At 43.6% G+C, this 26,548-nt stretch overlaps 1 protein-coding gene across 6 annotated transcripts in view; it reads left to right on the plus strand.

Moving 5' to 3' along the window:
* ehbp1 (EH domain binding protein 1) overlaps positions 1–26,548 on the plus strand; it is a 132,484-nt gene that overhangs the window by 103,647 nt on the left and 2,289 nt on the right. For all 6 annotated transcript variants that reach the window (XM_071479834.1, XM_071479839.1, XM_071479838.1 and 3 more), the window contains 2 exons: positions 18,201–18,300; positions 19,263–19,336. In XM_071479834.1, the coding sequence (XP_071335935.1) occupies positions 18,201–18,300; positions 19,263–19,336 (174 nt within the window). The remainder of the gene's footprint in view (positions 1–18,200; positions 18,301–19,262; positions 19,337–26,548) is intronic.

A 26,548-nucleotide genomic window follows, 5' to 3' on the forward strand; every position in this document is an offset into this window, starting at 1 on the left:
TATGTAATATTACTCTCATATTTCTATCCACAGACAATTGCTTTTGAACTTCCTTTTTTCTTTTACAGCCATATTCCAGGCTGGTAATGTTTTCACAGATCTTTTCCCAGCAGTTCTAACACTAATAGCGCTGGGGTGCAGGCATCATTGTCACTGAGTGTGTGTTATGTTTATATTTCCTTAGCATTAAGTCAGCCGGCCTCTCACTCTTTTCCCTTGCCTGTCGTCCTAATCCAGCATTGTGGCAGCATCAGCTTATAGTTTGACTAAAGATTTAAGCTGGGCTACGTGAGTGGCATAGGGACTTTCTCACACACACACACACACACATACACACACACACACACACACACACACACACACACACACACACATACACACACACATCAATCCCTGCCTTGTCTCGTCGCAGCAACACAAACAGCGTGTGCAGCCTTAAGTATATTATCAGGACCAGTTCTTTTACAAACGTATTGCTGGAGAAGCTTAACATTAATTATTGTAACTTTGGGCAGATTACATCCGTGCCCGCCTTGTAAGCGCAGGCAGACTCATCTTGACCTCCTATACGAGAGCTTAAAGACACAAGAATGGCATTTTACCAACTTTAATGGGATAACCAGTCTAATCTTTCAGCACTGAGAGTAGAAAAAGTGTTTAGACTATAATACCCTCCCCAGTTCACAGCCTGAAAGATGGAGGGACAGAGGTTTTGGTGTTGGCTTTAATCAGCGTTGACTTTATATTTCAGGTACAATTCCCCCTTTTTCCTCTGTGGTACTTTGTTTTTCTTCTTTCACTTTTGAAAATGCATCAAGTAACATTTGAGTTTCACGCATGCCTCTCCTCCTGAATCTCCCAATAAAAGCAGATTGGAAAATAAACACAGGCTGTGCTGAAGGCTTGGCCGCTGTGCGAATTGTGATTGAAATTGTTGAGCAGAGAGATTCTAACTATTGTTTATCCCCAATCACAGACCCAATTCGTAAGCTAAGCTCATGGCAACAGAGATAGACACGGCCACAAGAAGATGCGTCCTTTTTGGAGCCTTTGGTCATTTTCTTGTTGTTGTTGTCAGGGTTACGAAAAGAGCACTCACAATTGAATGGTTTCGTATTAGACCACAGTGGAATGTGTTTGTGGTCATCTTGAATTCACTTCAGGAGCAAATGCACTGTTCTTCCCTATAGGGAAGGAAAGAAATCTAGGGATCACTCCTTTAAAACCCATCACCTCTTTCTTGCCTTTGAGGGGACAAAACAAAGGATTTGAGCTTTTTGTTTTGTGTGAGAATGTGTGTGTGTGTGTGTGTGTGTGTGTGTGTGTGTGTGTGTGTGTGTGTGTGTGTGTGTGTGTGTGTGTGTGTGTGTGTGTGTGTGTGTGTGTGTGTGTGTGTGTGTGTGTGTGTGTGTGTGTGTGTGTGAGAGACTGGAAGGTTCAGCTGGGTCAGAACACAGATTAAACCCTCCTCCCTCCCCCCGACACACACACACACACTCATATATACACTCCCGTTCCCGCTCATGCCTTTAATCTCCTCGGCCATTTTAATGTTTGAGCAGCAAAACAATTTAATTAGTCATCATGGAAGGACTCTGCACAAGCGACCAATGCTGAGCTCCTACCTCCTTTGCGCTTTCTGCCCCCCCCCCCCCCCCCCCCTTCCCACCCCCCCTCCAGCCTAGCACAGTGACACCACCCTCACTCCCAGATGTGCTCCGCTTCTCTTTTTTTTTTCTGCCTTCTTTTTTCCAGCTCGGTGTCAGCCTTTCATACATTCTTTAACAGTGGGGATGAAAGGGGGATTTTTAGGAAGATTAGGGAACGGGATCCTCTAGGCATTGTCTGAGAATCTTCAGATAAAACGAGCTGGGTGGATGGAGTCAACGGGAGGGAGGGAGTTTGTTGCGATGGAGGAGAATGGGGTGTAGCTGCTCGCCACAGCCCAGAGACGTGGAAGTAAAATTTGTTTGTAAACCAGGCAGGAATCCCCTCCATCACTTCCTGTATTTTTCTCTCTGCCTTTTTCTTTCTTTCTGTGATTATTTTGTCATCTTGCACTTTTTTAATTTTTTTGTTTGTTTTTGTCATATTTTTCTCCTCACTTCCTCTAAATCAGTGAAGTTGTACTCTTTGAACCAGGCGCTGCTTCTCTCCTCAGCCTGCCAGCGATAGGGCCGATTAACATTTTCAGCAGAGGGGTGAGTAAGTAGGGAATGTGGTGGAGGGGGTGGGGGCTGTTGGAGAGAATTGGGAGGTGGACAATGGCCGCTTATGATAATCTGCTCTTTATTGGAGCATCTCGCCAATGCTTTCATCAGCCGCCTCTCTGCCTGAGACCCCATGCAGCAGCCGATCCAACAAACCGTGCTGCAAGCTGCCAAGCACATCGTCACATACACACACACCAACACTAAATATACAAGTTCCACATTAACAAACAAACTGAATACACACACACACACACACCCACTGAGGGCATGTACTTCACACTCAGCAACAAAACACACTTTTTTAGCAGCACGGTGATGCAGTTTGTGTTCTCTAGCTTAAAACCATCTTTAATACAGAATCTCTCAAGGGTTAGTTTTTTGTTTCTAAGTGAAGCCGTCACATTTGAATCCACCTGTTTTGTTTCCTGGTTTGTTCCTGACTGTAAACTGAATCTTTCTTCCATCTCTTCCTGGCTCACATTCACTGAGGATATTCTGTTTGTATTTATTTGGTTGATTATTATTTAGTTTACAAACTGCAGCCCAATGACATAATTGAATTTCAACCTTGCAGTCAATTAATCGAGGCTTTCTTATGTTAACTGATGTGGTAGCACTTGACAATGCAGGTTAATGACAGAGGTTTGGCCAGTAATTACACCATTCACTTGCTAACACAGCTGCTCGCCATGCTGCCGTTGTCACCCCCCAGCCCATACACACTCCTCCCTATTTCCCATTGTAATGAGCACTCCAGGCTACAAATACCAACAGCTGTCTTTCCCAATACATTTCCATTTAAATATCTATTTAAACACAGCAATTTTGCATTTGTGTATTGAATCAAAGCTCAAACCAGGGCCAGTGGCATCAACAGCCTGATGGTGGTGTCAGTTGTAATGTAATGTACTCCTGAGTGAAAACAGTGTGTGGTGTTGTTGACACATTCACAAACATATTAGGAGGAATTTATATGAGGGGGGATATTAAATAGGCTTAATTGTCCTTTATATGTAAATATTAGGACAGAGCAGAATGAATGAAAAAGAAAAACTATTTTTATTGATATAGTAAAGGGGAGGACTGAGCTGATAGTGTGATGCAAACCTCTGAGAGGAAGAAGAGACAGACAGGGAGTAAAGAGGAAGAAGAAAAGGATGAAATGATTGCGTAACAGAGAGAGAGAGACGAGGGGGAAACAACTAGTGAATCGCAGCACAGAGGTGTAAGAGGATGACTAATGTTGTTAGCGGAGCCATTACTGGTCCACAGATTAATTCATTAAGCAAATTCATCGTTCACCTCCCCTCGGCCTCCTGTCACAAAGCGTGTAATATGACACCCCTCAAATTTGTTCTAACATCTACCCCAGGGGGGGTCGACCTCCCCCCTCCACACACACACACACACACACACCCTCCTCCTTCTCCTTGCTAATGGAGCAGGCGGAGCCACTTATGCTAAAAAGATTGCAGCTGTCTGTCAGCAGGTTGAGGGGGGGGTCCTCCACTGGGGGCTATCTCTGCTTTCTCTTTCTCTCTTACAGACCCTTTTTCATTCAGAAATTTCTGTACGCTCTTCTCTCTTATTCCTTTACAAATAAATATAACTGCTTCTCAAGTGGCTCGACCTGTGTTTAAAGGAAAGTACGAATGACTTTCAAACCCCTGTAAAGTAATGTTTACTAGTGCCTCTACAGTATCTTCCCATGAAATGTTTTTCATTTACCAAAGACTGAATTCTTAAATATTAAACTATACCAACATAAAATAACCTGAAATCATAAAATATCTTCTTAAAAATAAGTTAACAAGCCGACAAATCTGACCAGACTTCCACCCATCACTACTCCACCAGTGTGTATTCCCCTGAAGCATGTTAAATCTGACTCCTGGCATGGATCAGAATCCCCACAGATTCATGCTGATGTTTGTGTTAAGCCGTCCCACCATCAACACCATCAACAGGTACTAAGGTTTTCACCAGCACTAAATCAACTCGTGTTCCTCCGCCCCCTCTAAGCCCCCCAAATGGTTCACACCTCAGTGTGTGTGTAAACACATACTCAGGGAACTAAGCCACCTGGCTTAACCTTAGCTTAGCCCCACCGAGCTCGGGCTTATCTGCGAGTTTCAACAGTGATTCCAGAACGCTGCTCCTAGCTCTGTGGCTGCATGTGGCAGAGAGGAAGGCCTCAGTGTTCACACTTCACCCATGTGTCACAATCTGGAAATTACAAAAAGTCAGCACTTAGTTTTTAAGACAAATCTCTTAAGGTCACAACTGGACTCTGTGATAAATTATGATAAAATGCCACATTTATCTAAGACCAGCACTTCAGAGATTTTTCTTTAATGTGAGAACTTTGTTTTTATATATTTTATATGTCTGGATTCATTACGGGATGGCCAACTGCGATGAGAGTAAATTTAGGCTGATAAGAGTCATAATGTTGATACCTTGTACATTTTTAAAGTAGTTTTATAAATTTGATTTGCCATAAGTTGCATGAAAATGTCACGGTGGTTGTTTTTCCTGACCTGTTGCATGTGCTGCTGCACACACTATTGTGTGGCACTAAGGCAGAAATGATGCATCACATGATCTGTTTGTGTTGAGTGAATTAATCAGAGCAAATAAAATCATTGTGTTGCTGCTGTTAAATTTTCTTGAAGGCTGTTTTTCCAGCAAAACAAACCAGGTTACAAATTTCAGCTCAGACTTTAACACATTTGTTATCCGCTCAGTGGGATCCAGTTGGATGGCATTGTAGACCCCCTCCTCATGTGCTCCGAGCTAGCTGCACTGATGATGTAACCCCCCCCCCCCACTCCCCTCCAGCCCGGCCACACTCAAGCAGAGCAGTCAGAGGAGAAAACGAACCCAGGGCCTAACAAATACATGAAGGTTTGGTTTAACTAAATCCCACAGATAATGGCTACTGTGTCAAAGACTGAAGATAGCGGGAGGGGTGGTGGTGGTGGATGGAGGAGGGATTACTCCGGCGTTTTGCATCAGTTGCTTTCTGCTGGGTGGCCCTGCTTGTCAAAAAAAGAAGGGAGAGACGGAGGGAAAGAGAGAAAAGCATTTAACGCGGCACATTGAGAAGAAGAGGGCTCTTAATGCCATCAAAGCAAGGGGAGAAATCAGCCATTAATTTATTCTGGCCCTCACACACACACACACACACACACACACACACACACACACACAGTCACACACACACACAGTCACAGACACACACCATATTACACCACTTGTGTTGTTTCCTCCAATTGTTGATGATTTCTGTAACATCTGGTCCACGTCAGTCCTGGACGACCACCTGGACCAAGGTTGACAAAATGTTTCCACCCTTCCTTCTGTGTGTGTGTGTGTGTGAGTGAGAGAGAGAGAGAGAGAGAGAGAAAGAGAGAGAGTGTATGTGCGCGCTCCTTAAATGATTTGTGTGTGGATTGAATTATAGGCCTGACGTGAGGAGAAATTTTTTGCCCTCAGATTCAGGAGGAGGGGCAGATGACTGGGCTATTCATTGGCTGATAAGAACTGATGGAGAGGTTAATAAGCTACACACCCAGGTCATCACAGGCTTTTTACTGGGCTACAGAGGAGAATGGAGGACGATGATGATGAGAGGTGTGTGTGTGTGTGTGTGTAAGTCTGAAGAAGTGCATCTCTTGAGGATCTGTAGTCTGTACTTTTGACAGACCTTTAAAGGTTCCTCAAAGTTCTCTGTGTCTCACTGAATTAGCAAAACACTGACTTTTATGCAGGTGTTTGTGTGTCTGTCTGTGTGTATGTGTGTGTGTGTGTGTTAGTTTGCTGCAGCAGTAGGTAGTCACACAGCAGAAACAGTTGTTGTATGTACAGATATATATTGAATCTCTGAAGCATATAACGTTACTATAAATGATTGATGAATGTGTGTCACTGCTGGAACAGCAGGTGTAGTCACCAGGGCAGCAGAGCCAGTCTGAGCAGTGACTCGCATTAAAACTGGTTCATCATCAAGTACCAGGATCACATGACAAACCTGTTCATACATATATAAAAACATTTAATCTGGATTCAGAAAATATGACTTAGAAAGAGAAGGAATGAAAGATTATCTTAAAAAGGCTCACAGAACATAAAGAACATGTTTTTGTAGCACAGTCCTGCAGTGGTCTGTCTGTTTTCATGTCTGTGAACTAGAAACTGACATAAACATCATGTCAGAGCTCAGCTTTGTCCCTTACCTATTGCCATACTCTGAATCACAGTAATAAACACTGTGTGTGGTTTAATGAGTTTTGATAATATCACGCTGTACAGTGTTTTTAGTATTAAACTAAGTGTATTAAGTCAAACAGAGAAAATTAAAGTGAAGGCTTCTGTTATTGTCTGTCATGGTGAGGAAATCACACGTGACTTCTCTCTGATATATTCTCTATGTTCTTCAGGTTGACAGTGACTGAACCTGCACATTGGTAAAATCCTCATTTCATTTACCTCCTTCTGGGACGTCCCACTGGATGCTTTATAATTCATCTGCCATCTCGGAGTGTGGGAGTAGAAACAAGCCAAATTTTCTCTGGTCATTGTGCAGACAGAATTTGGCCTGGTACTCAGAACTGAGCAGGACGTCTATGTTTATGTTTGCACTGATAAAGCCCCTGGAACGTGTTCAACTGAGCATAAGCTTCAGTCTCTATGTTACCAACATCCCTGATTTATACGTGAATGAGCTGCAGACAAACAGTTGTAATGTGAAAGGTAGAATTAATCCAACAGTGTTGGGGTAAAGTGATGATAATTTTCACTCAGAAAAGAAAGAGAGGAAGAGATAGGAACATTTTCTAAAGATGAAAAACTTATTTTTGGTTTTTCTGTGTATTTGTATTAAGCAGCTTCACCTATTCAAAGCCTGCCATGGCTGTCACTCAAACACAGCTCAAGCTACTTTTTTTTTTCCCACAATTCCCCTGTGTAACCTGAGGCTAGAGGCAAGCACCCCTACCGAGTAGAAAACAAAACACTCAAACAGAAAAACAGACCTCTCTCTAATCTCTCCTTCCCTCACTCAGCCCCCCCCCCCCCCCCCCCCCCTCTCTCTGTCAGTTTTAGGAACACTGCTGCTGGATACCCAGCCTGAAAAATGTCCCTTTACTGAATACTACGCTCCCTTCGTTAACACTGAAGTCGTTGAGGAGATGCAGACACAGACTCTGGTAGCAGAGAGACAACATGTTGTACTGCAGTTATAATCTGTGTGTGTGACCACTAACTTGTACAGGATGTGCTTTTCAATTCAATTTCAATTCAATTTTATTTGTATAGCGCCAAATCATAATATACATTATCTCAAGGCACTTTACAGGGTAAGGTCAAGACCTTACTTTGTTACTTTTTGGAGCAAGAATCAAAAATCTACAGGACTTTTGAAGCTGTTAACTAACAAATACCAACTCAGCTGCTCATTCTCTCTGAACACAGCCTTATTATTACTGAACCCTTCAGTCATTGAGAACTGAATCTTTTTTTTTTTCTTGTATTTAAATTTTTATTTACAGGCATGATCAGAGCACTGATCAGTTGATGAGGTCAGACAGTAAAATAAGTTAGGACACAGGCGTTCCTGGTAAGAAAATAGAAATATAGAATTATACAATCGTAAAATGAAATGAAATAAAATAAAATAAAAATATACAAGCCAATCAAACATAACACAAGTGATGAACTAAAATTTCTGCATTCAGGATGCTAGTTAATGGATTAAAAGTTCACAGCTCCATAGGCCCTTTGCCCCTTAATCTAGTCCACAAAACCTCATAAGTAATAAGAGGGTGATTTCCAGTGTCTTAGAATGATCCTGAACCATCAGAACTGAGAATACTCATTTTGTCAGATTTGGTGTTTCTGCTTGATCAACATGCAGAAGGCATAAACAGTAAGGTAACTCTCACCCATGTCCCTAGTGCCAGCACTTTGTGCCAGAATGGCTTGACCGTACTGCATTCCCATGAGAGATGCAGAAAAGTGCCTGTCTCTTTTTTGCATTTCCAACATGTATTACTACTTATTAACCTCTAGCTTCTGTTATATATTTACCATTATCTGCGTTGATGACACAGTCAAGATCTCAAATTAATCTCAAATTATCACATGAGAACTGATTCTTTACCATTTTGAACCTGTTGAGCTTCACTGAGACTCAGAACATACACAAACTAGAGCAGGTAGAGCTGCAGCTTTCACAATATTTAAATCAAGCATTCCCATAATGTCTGATCTCTAACATATGAAATGGTTTAGTGGGGGCTCAGGAGTGAGGTGAGCCATCTTCAAATGAGTTTTAACAGGTGGAGCTGAGGATGTTTTCCCTGTGAGCATCGCTGCAGGTGTTGAGGTGTTTGATTGAAGAAACTCTCCCACTTTGTGTTGTATCACTGAAGCCTAATAGAAGCCAGCCCCCAAAGGTCCAAGCAAAGGGTCTCATTCTGAAGAATAGAAAAAAGACTCCAAGCAGGACCCTAGCATGGGGTCTCTCCTCTCCCCCTTCAGACCTCCTCTTGTCCCAGAGCTAATAGGGAGGCACCAGGCGCCGTTCCTGCTCCCTATCACCCACTCACCTTAATAATAAAAGAGAGCCCCCTGTGGAAAGGAGCTAGCATGAGCTGGTGAAGATCACGCTGTTAATAGGATGATGCCTTTTTGCCTTTTGTCATGAGATTATGAACGGGGATAGCCTCTCCTCGCCTCTCCTCTCTGCTCCTCCACTCGTCTTTACTCTTCCCACACACAGCTACAGGCGTCCTGGAGGGCCCCGTTGAGTTGGAGTGGAGACAGGCGTAACCGAGGCTTTGTTCCTCTGCTTGTATGGTAAAAGGCTCGCTAATGAAATACCTTTTAGGGGGTATCGGCAGGTGAGCTCCCCAATCAGGCATTTCAGCAAAAACACACACAGGCGCACATACACTCACATATTCTCCGTCTCCTCTCATCTGCCCCCTCTTGCTATATTAATTACCTGAAGTGCTCTGGCCTTGCAAAAAGCTCTCGATTCTGCCGCTCTCCTCCTTCTCTTCATCCAACACGACAGCCACAACGGCCTGAGCTAGCCTAAAGTGGGGGGGGGGGGTGCCACAGAAAAGAGAGGATGATAATAGTAGTAATGAACGCGGGTGACAATAATGAGAAAGGTAATTGAGAAATGGTGTATGGCAGGCCCCCTGATTTTCCTTTTCCAGCCCCAAGCTAAGTGGGGACAGGTTGAAAATCATCTTATTTAGAGCTCAGTTAAATGGTTCTTGTAGAGCAGGGATTTCTGACACTAAAGCTAAAGCGAGCTGACAAGCATGGAGTGGTGATACCACGACCTAATGGGTTAGGGAGTGTTTAAAGTCGCTGTTGGCGTCATAGACTCTGATTTTCTTTTTTTTATTCCTTTTAATTTCTTATTGACGTTGACTGGCGTGGTCAAAACAGCTTGTGCCGTACTGTTAGGATTATTGTTAAACACCTCAATGCTTCACTGCTGTTCTTTTCTTTTCCAGTGCGCTGACTTAGATTTGTTCCCCGCTGTGTATGAGCTCACGTATGGATGTGAGGAATCACTCCCTGCAGGACTGTACATGCATCCAAGATCACGAAGCACGTCTGCTTCCATCTTCTGTTTGCTCCAAATCCCTGCTACATGTATTTTTGTGTTTGTGTGTGGACTCAAGTTGTCTACCTTTCTCTTATGTGTGTGTCTGTCTGTATCCTCCTGGCCTCCTCACCCAGGCTGTGATAGAGACAGGGCGGTCTGGGCTTTAACAGACAGAGGCTGCCTCCACCAGCCCATAGTCTGCCACTCTCTGATAATGTTTATTGATTTGTAGCAAAAACACAATTTGATGGAGTGGGGGGAGGGAGGGAGGGGAGGGAGGAATGAGTGTGTGTGTGTGTGTGTATGGGGAGGGGTGAGGAGGAGGAGGAGGACTGTATTTGTGTGATTGTCACAGCTTGGCTGGTTCCTGTAGCTCCAGAAATGGCATCTGTTTTTGTCAAATCTGACCCGATTTAGTCCCTTTATTTAATAATCAATTAAAGAATCAGATAATTAAGTATAATTAATAAATGCACTTTTAATTTATTTAGTTAAAATAAGAAAGTAGAGGAAGTTGAAAGAGGAGAAGAGCTAAATTAGGAGTGAGAGAGAGAAAGCTGCACAAATGATTTCTCTTATGCAAATACACTCTTCATCTCTCTACGAGCAGCAGAAAGTGTGTGTTTCTGTGTGTGTGTGTGTGTGTGTGTGTGTACACAAAGTGAAGTCTCCTAATATGAACATTTCATCTCCAGAGTCAGTCTATTATGTGAACTCTGTTTGCCCAGGCCCCGTCCCTTCTTAACCTCTGAGGTGGAGGAATGAGAAGTGTCTGGAGGTTGGTTTACTGTTAGCTCTGAGGTCAAACCTGTTTGCCCAGGGCTGCGTGTGTGTGTCCCTGTATATGTAGGAAAGTCAGCAGAGGAGACTGTGTGTTTAAAAGAGGAGGAAGCGGCCTGACAAACCGATCATCTGTGTTTAAAACGGTCTCTGAACACCAGTGTTCAAACAGTGACATGATGGGAGCTGCGTATGTTCACGATCCTGCTCATTAAAAAAGGCTTTGTCAGTCCTACTTCACTACAGCTCATAGTCCATCTCCCCCTGAAACACTGCTCACAACCAGAGCTGTGCGATGACGGCGCTCACTTTTATTAAGATGTTACAAGCAACAATGATTATCAGGATTATTTGTCTCTGTTCAATTTAACTGTTGGCCCTGAACTAAGAAAATACTTGTTGGCATTGTTGTTCCACCTTTATTCAGGCAGTGGAGGTTGTCACAGAACCAGGTGTTGTGTTTTTTTTGTTACGTCAAGCCTCTGGCGTGCTGTAGGAAATCACACAGGGTGGCGGCGTTTTGCCAGCTTCATTTGGTTTCGTATAAATAAGCAAAGGCGGCATAATGGAAGAGCAACTAAAGTATGATCAACATGTTTCCAGTTGTGTTTAGGCGTTCACTGTATTTGGTTGTGGTTGAGAAGTTGTGGTCATGTTTGTGTTTTTGCTCCAAAGCCACAGTCTTTCTCTAAACTTAACCAAAGTGTATCTGTGGCCTGAAGCTAACCAACATCCAAACTAGTATGTAATGTGATTCCTCTGCTAGGAGACAAGGCTGTAAACACACACTGTTTACCAGCCATTATTAAACTTACTTTAAGTTTGGTACCAAATGTTCTGTTTTTATTATGTTCACAGTTTTAAATCCGTATCATCATTACAGTGTTAGATTAACCGCTTCATGGAGACAGGACGGTCAGTTTACAGTGGGCTGATAATAATTATTTACCATTATAACAGATGAGCTGTTTTTTTCCAGGATAATTGTTGCCCTCATTTAATTTACAAGTGACACCTCAGCAGGCATTAATTTCAAACGCTGATGGGCCTCAGTGATTCCTTCATTTGATGTGTTTCAGATTTCCTGTGATCATTGATTATGGAACTGAAATCATTGTATAAGATCGTACATAATTAATTCAGCAGCTCTGCATGTTGCACGGTTACATTTCCACCATCATACTGACACAAAGATGGAGCTCTACAGTTAACACACAGTAATTAGAAACAAATAATTATGCAGCCCCACTTATGACCCTGGAAAAGACCCAGTTCACCCCTCTGCCCCAGAACTCTCAGCCCCACCCCACTCCTGCGTCTCCCTCTCTCCCCTACCTCCGCCTCTTTTGTAAGTTGTAAAGCAAGCAGTGGTTGACAAATGACACCGGTGGAAAAGGCAGTCATTATGCCTCAGTGTGAGAGGAGGATTTTTTTTTCCTCTCTTTCTTTTTTCTTATTTTACTTTTCTCCTTTTGCTTTCCAGGGGGGAGGGAAAGAGGTGAGTGTGAATCGGTTAATGTGTTCCATTCACCAGACATTATACACAGGTTCAATAAAGCAGGAATCTGTTCTATATGCTGGGACCATTGTGCCATTGAGGGCAGCTAAAAAGGCCTCGTACAGGCCTCCCTGGAAAAAATAGCCCTCAGCACCACTCCAGCAGAGAGCGGAGCAGAATGAGAGAGAGCAGGAGGAATCACATGAAGGTGGGAGGGTTTTATTCCTACACCTATCATACGTGTTGTGAGGTTGCTGATTGTGGCAACTGTTGCATCCAGTCTACATTTTTCTGTAGAGATGCTTTTTAGTGAACAACACTGGGGGGGAAAAAGGTTTGGTTTGACAGATTTGGCCATGAATGAAAATCTCCAGCATGAAAGAGCAGCACCTCTGCAGGTTTTATGGTTTCTGGCCAAAGCTGAATTCACGAGCACCCTAACCTTTCTTGCTTACACACTCAGTCTCTCTCTGTCTCCTTCCTAACAAGACACTCCTCTACTCACATTAATTAAATCAAGTCTTCAGTAGGCTACTTAGACACAACCCCCCCCCCCCCCCCCCCCCCCCGCCACAGACCTCTCTGATTAGGCCGGCCCCTGTCATGCATATTCACATCGCTGCAGTGACAGCCTTTTAACGAGCTCTTACCTAATCACAGGAAACAATGTTCATCCTGTTCTTTTTATTCCTTCCTTTCTCGTTTCCTTTCATGCGTCTTTGGCTTTCATCTTCCCTGATCCCTGCTGATATCAGACGGGCTTGACGGTCGGATGGAGAGAGCGATGGGAGAGACACAAGTGCGGCTCGTCCCTAAATAAACTGCAATTCAGAAAGTGACTTGGACACAGAAGAGAAGTTCGGCTCTATCTCCTCCCTTTCCCTCCCCCTCTTCTTTCTCCTCCCCCCTGCCTTTTTATACGTCCGATAGACAAATTGGATTAGCAGCTATTGGATTAAATGGCAAAATGGTGGGATAAGAAATGAGATGAACGTGCTGTGATCACAGCTTTTTAATGTTTTTCTCTTTCTGTCTCTCTCACTCTGCCTGTTATCCAGGCTCAAATAGAAGTTTGTCAGGGGAAGACAAATGTAGGATTTCCTCCTTATCCATCCACCAGATTTTCTAATAATGAAATGAATAGCTGTAGTTCAGAAGTGGCAGATGGCTGACTGATCAAAGGTCCTCTCATAACCAGAAGGTCGAAATATCAATTGCTGGATTTATCAGTTAGTTGAATGGTAGAAAATGGATTGACAACAATTTTTGTTTTCACTTAATCACTGAAGTAATTTATTAATCATAAACATTTAGTTTCCAGCTTCTTAATTGTGAGGATCTTCAGCTTTTCTGTGTTTTATATCTTTGTAAATTAACCTTTTGGTTTTTGAACCATAACTCAGACAGAACAAGTGATCTGATGATATCATCTTGGCCTCTGGGAAATTCTCATACATGAAAAGATTCGTTAAATTTCTGTCAAATTATTGACAGAAAATTGATCCTGAAAATAATAATTGATTACAGTGTTATTGCAACAGTGCACCTTTTGGTTGATGCTTTAGTCTCAAGCAACAGTTAAGCTGCAAAACTTAAAACTTGTTGTGTTTGCATGAATGTCTTTGTATAAGCAGAAGCTCTGCACCTACTCTGCAGATCCTCCGCGTCCCTTTCATGCTCCTATATGAAATATGACAAATAGAACTGCACCACATTATTGCTGGCTGCCTGCTTTCCAGCACTTGGCATCTTAGTCCATTGAAAATACAGTCGAATCAGTCAATATTTCCTCAGTACAACTACTCACACATGCATTTAGTCAAATCTACCATAGGAACAGACACAGAATTAAAAACCATCACAGGCCACCACCAGCAGCAGCAGCAGCAGCAGTTTGACCACCTCAGGGTGGGTTTCATTATTCCTGTCTGCACTGAATGAAACAGTGGCCAAGATAACTATCTTAATCTTATTTAGCGATAGACGCTCACTCCATCCTCTCTCTGTTTTATTTCTTTATTTTTCTCCCTCCCTGTCTCTCATATCGATGCTGACAAACACACACTGACCCATGCAAACCACCTTTTTCATGCCTTAAGGATAACGGTCTCCCCCCTCACTGAATCCTGGGTGTGTTCGTGTGTGTGTGAGACAGAGAGAGTGAAACAAGAGGAGGAGACAGGCAATCAGATAGAGGGGTTGTCGAGATGTGTGTATCAGTTGTATCTTGCCTGTGTGTGTGTGTGTCTGAGTTGATTGTATCTTGTGTGTTTCTCACCATTGCAGCCACATTGATAGCTGAGGAAACACTAAACATGATATTAATGATGATTAAGTTTCCGGTAGGCAGGAAACCCAGTATCTCCATCAGACATATTCCACTAATCCTTTGATGTCCTGATCAAACATTGTCCCGATGCCAAATTTATTGCTTCAGTCTCAGTAGATTTTGGCCTGTCTCTGCTCTGTGTTGAGCACTGAGAAATGGCATATAAGGCAAGCAGCAAGACCCAGAATGCAACCTGCCAAACTGCCAGATGCTTTGATCCAAGATGGCCCCCTGAGAGCCAGCATGGATCCACAGCGTCTAAGAGCCAAGGCTGGATTCAGACACAGTGTCAGTGCTGCTTGCCAGGGATATTTACACCATTTGTCTTCATACAACACAACGTTCAGCAGTTTTTTCTCTGTTGTTGTCACTCTTAACATATGCCATTCAGTGGACGCGCTCATTACAGTACAGCGAGTGGCTTTTTCAGAAAAAGGGTTGTCCCAGTGGGAATCGAACCCCCAACCCTGTATTAGAGCCTTAATTTGGCAACAGAGTAAAGCCTCTCTACACAAATAAAACAGAAACAGGCTCTGCTTTTAACCAGTTTTACTGTATCTTATCTAACTTTCCTGGTGCCTTGATTAACATAATACACTTGAGCTAATCAACTGATCAAATGATGTAAATATTAGTGCTAAATTAATTGATTGATTGCAATTTAAATAAATATGTTTTGGTTTGGAGAAAACAACATCAGTAAACAACAGAATAATCAATTATAATAATTATTATATATTATTTATTATTATTATAAATAATAATTGTTGCAGTCCAGTTTTTATTTTTAAATCTAACTTCAATATTTTTCATAATACAGGTATTTAATTTCAGAGTGGTACTCATCAAACATTTTATCTCTAATGGAAAATGTCTTTGTGGTTTTCCACTGTAAAATTTGTCTCATATTTATCAGAAGCGCCTCTGTCTCTTTAAGAGGAAGCCAGTATCTGGAGGTCAGAGTTCAACCCTGAAGAGGTTGAGTGAAGGGAGGAGGATGCTGAGCAGCTGTCAAGCATCCTGTGCCACTCGTCCTGTCTCCATCCTTCCATCTCCTCTCTCTCTCTCTGTGCCTTCAAATCGCTCACCTGCTTGCCCTCCTTCCCTCCTTTCCTCCCTCCTTCCCTCCCTCCTTCCCCCAGTTATCCCATTTCGCTCCCACACTCACTCATTTTCCTCTCTGTCCATCTCTTGTTTGTCTCTCCCTTTCTCCTTCCTTCTACCCTTCCTTCCCTTCTTTTCTCCTCCCTCCCGTCCTCCTCTCCTACCTTTCCTCTGACCTTCTTGCCTTTCTCTTCCCTCTCCTCCTCCTTCCCTCCCTACGCCTCCCCTTTCTCCTTTCATAAAATGCGGCTGGTGGTTGGCTGGTAGCTGCTGGCTGGCTAGCGGTGGGGGATATAGCTTTATAATCCCCCCTCGTCTTCCAGCCCGCCTCGCCACAATGTCACAGGAGCTTAATATTTGCCATTATTATTTGCTTGTTTTATTTGACTTCGAGGCAGCACAATGACCTGTCAGCGCCGGCTTTATCCCCCCTCCGAGTGTCGTCCGTTTCAAAGTTGACTACAGTAATCCACGAGCCTCCGATTCCACTAAATCCTGAAGCTTTCTTTCATTCGCACATTCTTTTTTTCCCCTCTCTCTCCCCTCCTCCCCGCTCCACCCTTCTAAATGAAATTACATACATCTGCTGGCTCAGAGTATCACAAATGTCCACACACTCACCGGTGTCAGCGCACACATCCATGCGCCTGCCTTTTGTCGTCAATGACGCAGCGGCCTAACGCTCCCTCTCCTCTGCCACAAGCAGCGGTGTGTGTGTTTGACAGGAAGACACATTTCTCCTGGTTTTCTTTGGTCCCGAGCAGCTCGGTCCGTCACTTTTTCACAGATCCAGAAAGTCTCCCAGTAAAAGCATCAGAATAATGAGCTTAAAACACATCAGTGTTGTTTCATCCATCATTCTCTAATGAATGTTTTCTATCCAGTAGAAAAATATGAAAAAGCCTAAAATATCAAAACTTGACATGTTTCTCTTCCACTGTTCAGCATAATAATGCCATTCTTATTATTTAGAGGGCTGCCAATTAATAAGTGGTATGAAATGGCGTCTCAGTGTTAATTCTGTTATGATGCCTGTTGTAGCTTCCCGACTATTAAACCCTCCTCTTGAGACAGAGAGGAAACAGTGAGAGATAATAACATAAGCTCTGAGACCATCTTTCATCCTGCGTCTTCTGTTTTCATCCATTCCTTCTCCTCACAGACTGAGTTTCAGATTCACGCTGTTGCTGCTGTTTGACATGAACATATGAACTGACCACAGTGGAGTGTGTGTGGACAACAGCAAAATATACAAATGTAGAAGAACTCGGCCATAAAGAATAATTTATATTTGAATTTCTAATACACGTAAGCTCCTCATGATAAATGTTATTCCAGAACTAAAACAAACAGAGTGAGATCTTTGATAGTATTTTATAAAAGTGTATTTATCTTCACCTCGTACCAGATACTTGCAGCACTAAGGTAGTTTTCTGTTTATTCTTATCATGTGTAATATTATATGTTCATTTGAGATTCCACCAGTAATAATAGCAGAGTATTAGCATTAGGGAAATAATGTATTGTGTTAATACATTTTAATGGTCCAATCCTGTCTCTCCTTCAGAATCCATGTAAATCTACTTGGTAGTGATATCAGGTTCCAGAGTTTGGTTGGTGTATAATGTTTACAGTTTGATGGCATTAAGATGCCAAACTGCAGTAATATAACTCTTAAATAACTGGTCTTGGAATCAAAGACTCTACTATCTAACTTATTATTTTGAAATCATCACTCGGAGGCAGTCAGCTGATGCCGAGTTGATGTCAAACTGACAGGCTCTTTATTCCAGGTCAGACATGACCGATGGGGGCTGATCCTGTTGCTGTTATGTTGCTAACATTTGAAGGTTTCCATTCGATGTGCTGTGTCTCTATCAGGTGTGCGCATCCTGTTGTACCTTGTAAGTAAGTTACAGCATAGAGCTTTAGCCCCAGGCCTGGGCGAAGCTTACATTAGCCATGCATCTGAGCCTTGCTAGCTCTCTGTGTGCTGAGCAGGTATTACACTAAGCATCGCAGAGTCCCACAGACGTGTTTTTTCTGAAGGCCCACTGAGTGATTGGTGGGATATGTATTGCCCTACAGTGAGAGGCTCCACTCTGTAAAGGCGCTCGACGGTAATCACTGAGTTAATCCTGCCGCGGCTGAAGCCGTATTGACATTGTGAAGACGTGGTGTGAAGTATGTGAATGTTTACACAAGGAATATAAACGACCGGTGTGTTCATGCACACACACACACACACACACACACACACACACACACACACACACACACACACACACACGTACGTGAATATCTGGTGGACATACTGACTCTGCTGTGGCTGAAAGACTGAGTCATTTATCTTTGTGTGTGTGCATTTGTACACTTATTTGCTGTGTTGGTTCTAATTTTGTTATTTACAGACAGAAAACTGTCAGGCTCAATCTACTGTCACAAATGTTACACTCTACTGTGCATTTAACAGGAAACAGCTGAGGAATAAATATGAAGAGCTTTTGATATTATTGAACTGGTTCACTATCATGTGTGTAACTGCTTGTTTTTCTCTGTGTGTGTGTGTGTGTGTGTGTGTGTGTGTGTGTGTGTGTGTGTGTGTGTGTGTGTGTGTGTGTGTGTGTGTGTGTGTGTGCTCTCCAGGAAACAACAAGGAGGAGGAGGAGGCCATGATGCAGGAGTGGTTCATGTTGGTAAACAAGAAGAACGCCCTCATCAGGAGACAGAACCAGCTCTCTCTGCTGTACGTACCACATCATCTTTTCCTTTTAATGCTCAGATAAAAGTATTTTTCTGAGTGGAAACATTTCGGGGTCTGTTTGTGTTTCGATATTTTTTTTCATGCACTGAGAAGCATTAAAAACCTGGAAACATCTCTTCTATTCAAGCATTAGATCAAAAATCATTAAAGCTGCACAGGGTGGCAGTGTACTCACCACTCCATTCACCCCCTCTGTCTATCCCCTCATTGATTTACATGCGGACGGAATATGAAATCAATAGAAATGTGGCGATCATCACTCTATCGCTAGTCTCTTTGTATGTGGTCAGCTGCGACAGGTGGAGACACGCACACACACACACACACACATGCAGGCTGCCTTTTTTCTTCATTTGCAGCTGTTGGGATTTCAAAGTGTGCGAGGAGGAGAGATTGAAGTATTCATAATCACATTATATCGTGGGAAAGGGGCTTTTAAAGTGGCCAATTGACAGAAGGGCTGATTATTAGCCCTTTCTGTTCTCTCTTTGTGGAGGCCAAGAGAAAAGGCGCCTGTGAAGGACAAATTCTATTAGGGACTGAATTAGCTCATTTTTTAATATGGCTGAAAGAGGAAAGAATTCAATTTGTGCTGCACTCACACACACATACACATGCACACACCACATCTGCCCATGCAAACACAGAAACACACTCATGGCATCTCCATATATTAATGCATTTCTTTCTTTCTTTGTCAGTTCATGCGTGTTCCTTCTCCTTCCTCACACACAGTCACACTCTGACTCAGGGCTGTGTGAGCGCAGCATGTGTATCAGTTATGTGCAGTAGATTAATGCGAAGCCGGAGAAGGTTCGGGCGAGTAGCTGAATCGATGTTTATTGCAGGTTTCTTTAAGTGCTTAATGATTTACTCATTAACATATTGATGAACTTTGTTGTGTGTGTGTTTTTTCCTCTCTCTCTCCCTCTAACTTGCCACAGGGAGAAAGAGCACGATCTGGAGAGACGCTTCGAACTGCTGAACAGAGAGCTGAGAGCCATGCTGGCCATCGAGGGTAAGACACACACTGTCTCAGTGAGGCTGCTGAGGTTTAATATGTCTGCAGGCATCAGGCAGGAGAGATGCACAGATTCATATCTACACTTCACTGTGCAACAACATCTGACTTTCATTTACTTTAAATGTCAAACTCTTAATTTTGTGCCATTAGATGCATTTTGACACCAAACAATTTGACTTAAATTAACCAGGTTTCACTGCTGAGCTACAATATTCTACTTGATCATGTCACTGATTACGAATGTGAAGCAACATAACAAATGTGGTGTAGAAATCTTCATTCATTCATTCATGCTGCTTCATTTTGCTTTCCCAGGGACTTATTCTATTTCTCTCTCTTTTTGTACACATATAAATCTGTTAATGTTGATTTAGTGGCCAAATGGCTACTGGAGAAGACAAACGGCTCCAGTTGAAGCATATTTCTTCTCCCTGGTGATAAAGGGAAGGTAAAGCTACAGTCAGGCTCGTTCGACTCGTCTCTCTTCACTTCTATGGTTTTCACAAGTGTTTCTTGCATTTTTTCCAGCTGTTAACCAGCCTTCATCGAGAGCCTTAAGCAGGATGATTTTAATTCTGTGTCGGCTTCTTGATGAGGATTAAGATGCGAGCTTGCGAGGGATTTCACTACCTGATACTTGATCAATGCTATCTGTTTCCTAGCTAGACCTGACTAGTCGATGCCTGATTTGAAATCTAGCCACAGCCGCATTGAGGTTAAAAAAAATGCAGTTATATTACCGAAAGCTTGTTAACGACACCGCAGCCAGAAAAGCAGCCATTGTGTCGTATCAAAGTTGTCAGGGGGCCAGGGAAGTTTAATCCCCTTCGACTGTGTCCTCTTTGGCAAAATGAACCTTTTGCCAATCAATGCTAATTGATTTTACCATTCGACATTGACCACCACCACCACCACCGCCCCTCGCCCCCCAGCCTTCAGACACCCATTGTAATTTCACCGGGCACCTGATAAGCTACCTGGTCCATAATAAATCAATTGTAATTAGCAAGAAAGGAGGTGGGCCAGGCAGGAGGAGGGGGGGGCATGCGTAGCCAAGCAGGAGCAGCAGACGATGCTGCGCTGCCTGCGTCCAGGTTGATTTCCTCTGTTTCACCCGGCTGTTTTATTTATTAATATTTATCGAGCTGCAGTGCATCTACAGGAGGATTTCACTTTTTCTGGTTCATATGTCAGAGTGTGTGTGTGTGTGTGTGTGTGTGTGTGTGTGTGTGTGTGTGTGTGTGTGTGTGTGTGTGTGTGTGTGTGTGTGTGTGTCTGTCAGTGTGTGCGTGTGTGTGTGTCTGTCAGTGTGTGCGTGTGTGTGTGTTTTTGGGTGCTCCTGTAAGTGCATATTTCTCTCTGTATCGCATGTGTATCATGTGCCTCCCTGCTCGCCTCTGTGTGTGAGTGTGTGGAAGTGAGCGAGCAGCGATAGTGTGTGAGGTGAGGTGGAGAGGTGGTGTGTGTCGTGTCACCTCGCCCCTCTCTGCCTTCATGTGGACTTGTTGGATTTGCAGCTGACTAACTTATCAGCCGGCCTTATTTTCCTCCCTAAGGGAGGCACTTAACATTCACAGGCTCTACCTTTCTGTAGCAGCCACAGATAGTTCTGAGCTGCTGGGAAGAGACCTGCGTGTGTGTGTGTGTGTGTGTGTGTGTGTGTGTGTGTGTGTGTGTGTGTGTGTGTGCGTGTGCGCTCACATGTGTGTTGAAGAGAGAGAATCTGTTGGTCTCTGTCTGCATCTGTGTGTTTACATCTCAGAGGTCTGTTTGTGTGTCCACCTGAGTGTCTGTCCACATCTATGTGTGTGTGTGTGTGTGTGTGTGTGTGTGTGTGTGTGTGTGTGTGTGTTTGGAGCCCATCTCTCCAGCTCTTATTTGGTGCTTGGGCAGGTCCATTGAGCGATGGTCGGGCGTGCGAGTAATTGCTGATTTGGTTGACCAGTCGATGACACAGAGAGAGAGAGAGAGATGCACCGTGAGTCAGAGCAGAGAGAAGAAACACACATCACTGAGATACACCTGCCCTCACACACACACACACACACACACTCCCTGCTGAGAAAAATATATACCTGCAATGATACACACACCACTCTCTCTCTATCTCTTCCTCTCAGTCGGCCTCATATTGAACCACACTTGTCCAGACTCTGCCCCGGTCAGTGTGTGCTCTCTGTCTCTGTCTCAGTCTCTCTCTCTGTCCCTCGGTCTCTGTCTCTGTCTCAGTCTCTCTCTCTGTCTCTCTGTCTCTCTGTCCCTCGGTCTCGGTCTCGGTCTCAGTCTCAGTCTCAGAGTGTGAACAGTTAGAAGAATATTTGTCATTTTGCTGTCGGGTGTCAGCAGAGCAGAGGATACTGTAGAAACGGATGCAGAAATAAACCACTGGAATTGTCTCTGTAGTGTGAACATTGTAGATTCTGATTTCAGTTTGATGTAAAGCAGCCGGGCCCAGTGTCTGTGAACACTGCAGAACAGAACAGAGAAGAAAAAACACTCGTGACGTTTTATTCTACGTTTGTGCTGCTGACTGGAGCTGCAGGACGCTCAGGAGAGAGAGGGAGAAAGAGGAGTCAGGAGGAGAGGATCCCTCTGAAATCAACTTGTTCCTACACTTTTCTCTGATTTTTTTTTTATGACTTAGATCTTAACATCGTCTTTGAAGAGATTTCTAGTGAAGGAGTGAAGCAGCAGTGGTGCAGTGTAACGAAGTATATTTTCTCAGCTGCTGTAGTTCGTACAACTCTGACATACTTGTGCTACCCTACATTTACTTTTTACTCCACTACAGTTATTTGTTTTAGTTCCTTGTTACTTTACAAATTAAGATGCTTTCATGGTTCCAGTTTTTCAAATGTGCGGATTTACTACTTTTACTTTTTTATTATTTTAATAATTTTAAGTTATTTCTAATGAATTTTGGGGGTTTGGACAAAATAAGCATTGTGAAGGTATTTTCAAAATTTTAACAAACTTAACAATCAATCAGTTAATAAGTCAGCTAATCAAGATAATAATCAACAGATCAATCCACAATGAAAATAATCATATGTTGCAGGTTCATATAAAAATAGTTAAGTTAGTAGTTAAATAGTTAAATACTTCAGAGGTGGAGATGTTTATTACAGGATAAAAGGAAAAGAGTGTATATGATTTACATTTGATTATTGAGTGAACTCAAATCATGATGCAGTGATTTACAGTCAGGTGTGAGTCTGATTAAATGCAGCTGTTGCAGAATGAATGAAATGGTTGTGGCCAGGAGGCGGGGGGGCCGGTGTCGAGGTTGTTTATGAGCGTGCTCAGTGATAACCACCTCCTTGTACCTCCTTGGTGTGATGCCAGGCAGGAAAATGCCATCTGTATGCCACACTCTCATCTCCCTGCCACAAAATTGATCCACTATGCCCTCTTTATCTGCTTACCGATTCACACCTATGTACGCACACACAAAACTGTGTCTTGGCTGCTTTCAAGGGCCTGTGTGTGTGTGTGTGCATGCATGTGTGTGTGCGTGCATGTTTTAAAGTGGACGCCTTCTCGCCATCTAAAAGGGATTTATGCATAGCCGGGTCCCAGAGTTTTTCCTGTTACGGTTTGATATGATAAGCTTTTTTATATGTTTAAAATCAATATGTAATCCTATGCAGGAGCTTATCCCTCTCCACACCCCTGACACACACACACACACACACACACACACACACACACACACACACACACATACACACACACTTCCCATTTGTAAATCTATTTGGGCTTTGTAACACATCGGGGCGGCGCGCCACAGACCCTGATTGATTAGGTGCACTGTGGAATCCTATCACATGGGCGACTTTTGATGATGTTGCCAACTCTTTCAGGATTGGTAGTTGACTGGAACAGCTGATAGTAGTAACTTTGTTCCACGAGTTGTTGGACTTTAGTTTGGGGGGAATTTAGGTAATGAGTGTCTCACTTCATTTATTTGCAGTGAGGGTGTTTGTGTTGGTTTTTAGGCTGTTGTCAGCTCAGGTTACACAAAACCTGAGAATGAAGTTTGTCCTACATTAGTTGAAATGGACAAAATATTCTCCTCACAACTTCCTCTGTTCACCAGGATATGGATCAAGTGCCTGCTGTGGTGAAGCTAACGTGATGTTACATGCTGGTTATTGCAGCATGTGGCAGAGCAGATGCTGAAACTTAACATTCATGCTGAAGTTTGAGGAGCATTGACTGTCGTCTGATCCACTCTTGTTTTGAAAGGGTTGAGCTGGGTTTCCTGCTCTCGAACACTGACGAATGGGATTCAGGCTGTGGGTCACCTGACTGGACAACAAGTCAGATGCATCAACAGTTTCAGACATTAAAGGGTTTCAGTTGTGGAGCAGAAACGTTATTGTCACTGAATGAATCTATGAGACTGTTGATATTTTTTGATGTGTAAAGATGAAAACACTCGTGTCTCTCAGTGTTTTCCACAGCCTGTGGAATAATGAGCCCTGTGACGTGTGTCAGTGACTAACACTTTGTAGGATCAGTGTTTGGTTTTGGTATTTTTCATGGTGATTGAAGATGATCTTCCAGTGTTTAGCCATTAATCAAGGTTAAAACAATCAAACTTAATATTTCAATTATCAACATTTACATGAGACTGAAGAATTCGTTGTGTTGATCAGCCCCTCTCCCCCTGTCGACTCTTCTGTGGTGACACTTTTTGTCTCTTGACTCCACTTGGACTTCGGCCAAAACCAGCTTTTTGAGGCCTTTTACACAAGAACAAGAGGTAAAGAGAGCAGAGGGGACGAGGAAAACCTGGTGATGAAGGGGAACGCGTTTATAGATCAGCGTCTGAAAACTCTGGAAAATGTTGTGTCTCAACTTATGAAGCTGTGGATCAGAACCTCTGATGTGACACTGATGCGAGAGACAGAGAGCGAGAGACAGACGGATGCATGAGGGACTGTCTGTCCTCGCTTTGAGAGAACGAGGCTTTGGACCAGTTTGCTCTCTTGAATAAATTTAGTGTCGGAGAGAGCGGGCAGGGAGGGGTTCATGGGGATTTGAACCAGTGCATTCTTGTGTGCCTTGTGCAGACTCACATGGTTACCATCGGCGTGCACGGCGAGGCTTATCTGAATACACACCCACCGTGTGAGTTGTACACACTTCTGTGTCTCTCTCTCTCTCTCTCTCTCTCTCTCTCCCCCTCTCTCTCTCTCTTATGGGGGAGGCGGGGCTTACGTGGAGGAGGTGTGGGGGGGTTCTGAGTGGCTGCAGGGTGTTTTGTTTGTTCTCGGGTGTCTAGTTACCCAGCCTGCCCTGCTCTGGTGTTGCCTGGTCACGTCTCTCATCGGCTCTCTTTATTGTTTACCTTCCTAATGAGGAGGGCGGGACTCTGCGACATGTGATTGACAGCAGTGTGCTTGCCCACATAACCCCCAACCACCGACCCCCCCTCCCCTCCCTGAGTCGACTAAGACTTTGGCTTTTTGGCTGATGTGCTCTGAAGGAGGAGGAGGACAGGTTTTTTTTTGTACATACCTCTCTGTTTTTTTTTCCGTCCTCTGAACCCTCCTCTCAGGGGCCGGCTTATTGAGAGAGGATTGTGGGAGAGTGCAGCTATGGCGGATATGGAGACACATTCCTGTCGTACATTTATCTGAAGATGATGAGTCACGTGATGACTCAACTGCTTTTCTTTTTTGCACAGTTTATATCTCTTCTTTAAAAAAAAGGGGGGGAAACAAAAACACTCTTCAGGCGCAGGTTTGAACATATTTGGCAGTTTTGAAGTATTTCTCGACTCCCCTACAAAGACAGAACAGAGCAAATTTGCTTTCCTGGGGGGGGGGGGGGAGGAGGAACGTAGAGAGCCAAATATTGGGACTGTGTTCATTTCGCTCTGTGGTCGACTTCAAAGGGACGAGCGGGGCCAATGAAGAGAGCGCAGACCTTTCAGGACAAACACACTGGGCCCAGCGTGACACACACACACACACACACTCACACTGCCTGACTGCCGCAATTTGACTCAATGAGGGGGGGAATATTTATTTTTAATAAAGCCACACTTATTTTGGGACTGACATTTTACAACATCCCTTTTATTCTGGAATCAATAGACAGTTAAATATTGATAGAGGGCTGACGTTGCCTACGTGCCACAGGAGCTGCTCGCCACTCGGCTGTGTTTGAATCCTCAGCTCAGTTTTATTTTCTGAATATGAAAGGATGTGTGTTTGGAGGGGACACGTTCCCACACTGAGCCGGGAGGAGCCGGAGTTTCCCTGTGTGCTGTGAATCCACAGAGAAAGTGTTTGTGTCTGTGAACGTGTTGCGGTGCAGAGATCGGTGTCTGAAGAAGACGCCGACCTGCAGGTTGTCGCGGCAACAACACAATGTGATGTAAGTTTTGTTCTGCAGGAGCCGACTTGTTCTTGAATCTTTACGACATGTTGGATTGTGGTTTAAATTTTACAAAAAGGAAGTTTAAAAAATAATTTTATTGCTGAACAGCAGCTCAGTGTTTGTGGGGGGGGGGGGCTGGGTGAATGTGGAGCTGAGGGCGCCAGGCGGATATTTGAGCCCCAGGGGGAGTGAGTGCTCTCCTGTGGGCTGCCCCCCTCCTCCAGGGAGAGGCTGAGGGGATTTGCATCGGGGTCCCACCTGGACCCTGTGGGGCCCTGTGGGGCCCCTTCCTGCAAAGACCCTGGAGAACTGAGAGAGGAGAGTCGGGGCTCACCTGTTTGTTTAGCGGAGGAACAAACTGACGTCGACATGTTTGTATTTGTTTGGGTGAATCTCTGAAAGATTTTGGATCCTGAAAAGTCAACTGAGGATTTTTTTATCTTAAATTCAGTAAAAACAGAAACATAACGTCACTGTGTCTTCATCCAGCATCACTTTAACCAACTCAGACCTCAAGAGCAGAAAGGTTTTAGTACAGTATAGATGAATAGAAATGCTACACACAGCAGGGCCGTCAGGTTTAATGAGCCGTGGTGACAGTTTGTGTTTTTTTTATAAAATCACATCATCAGGAAACATTGGAAACGTACAGATTAGTCTGTTAGTGTAAGACTAAGAAATCCTTCATGAACATACAAACACAATCATTTGTGTTTCTGAAATTATGATGAAGGAAGATGAAGTTTTATGATGAAGGACTTGATGAGCAGCGTTTTCCTGCAGGAATGAGATTCTTCTTCACATTAACATGAT

Source organism: Trachinotus anak, unplaced genomic scaffold, assembly GCF_046630095.1.
Source record: "Trachinotus anak isolate AG129_WGS33_773 ecotype Australia unplaced genomic scaffold, CSIRO_AGI_Tana_v1 ptg000007l, whole genome shotgun sequence".
Taxonomy (NCBI): domain Eukaryota; kingdom Metazoa; phylum Chordata; class Actinopteri; order Carangiformes; family Carangidae; genus Trachinotus; species Trachinotus anak.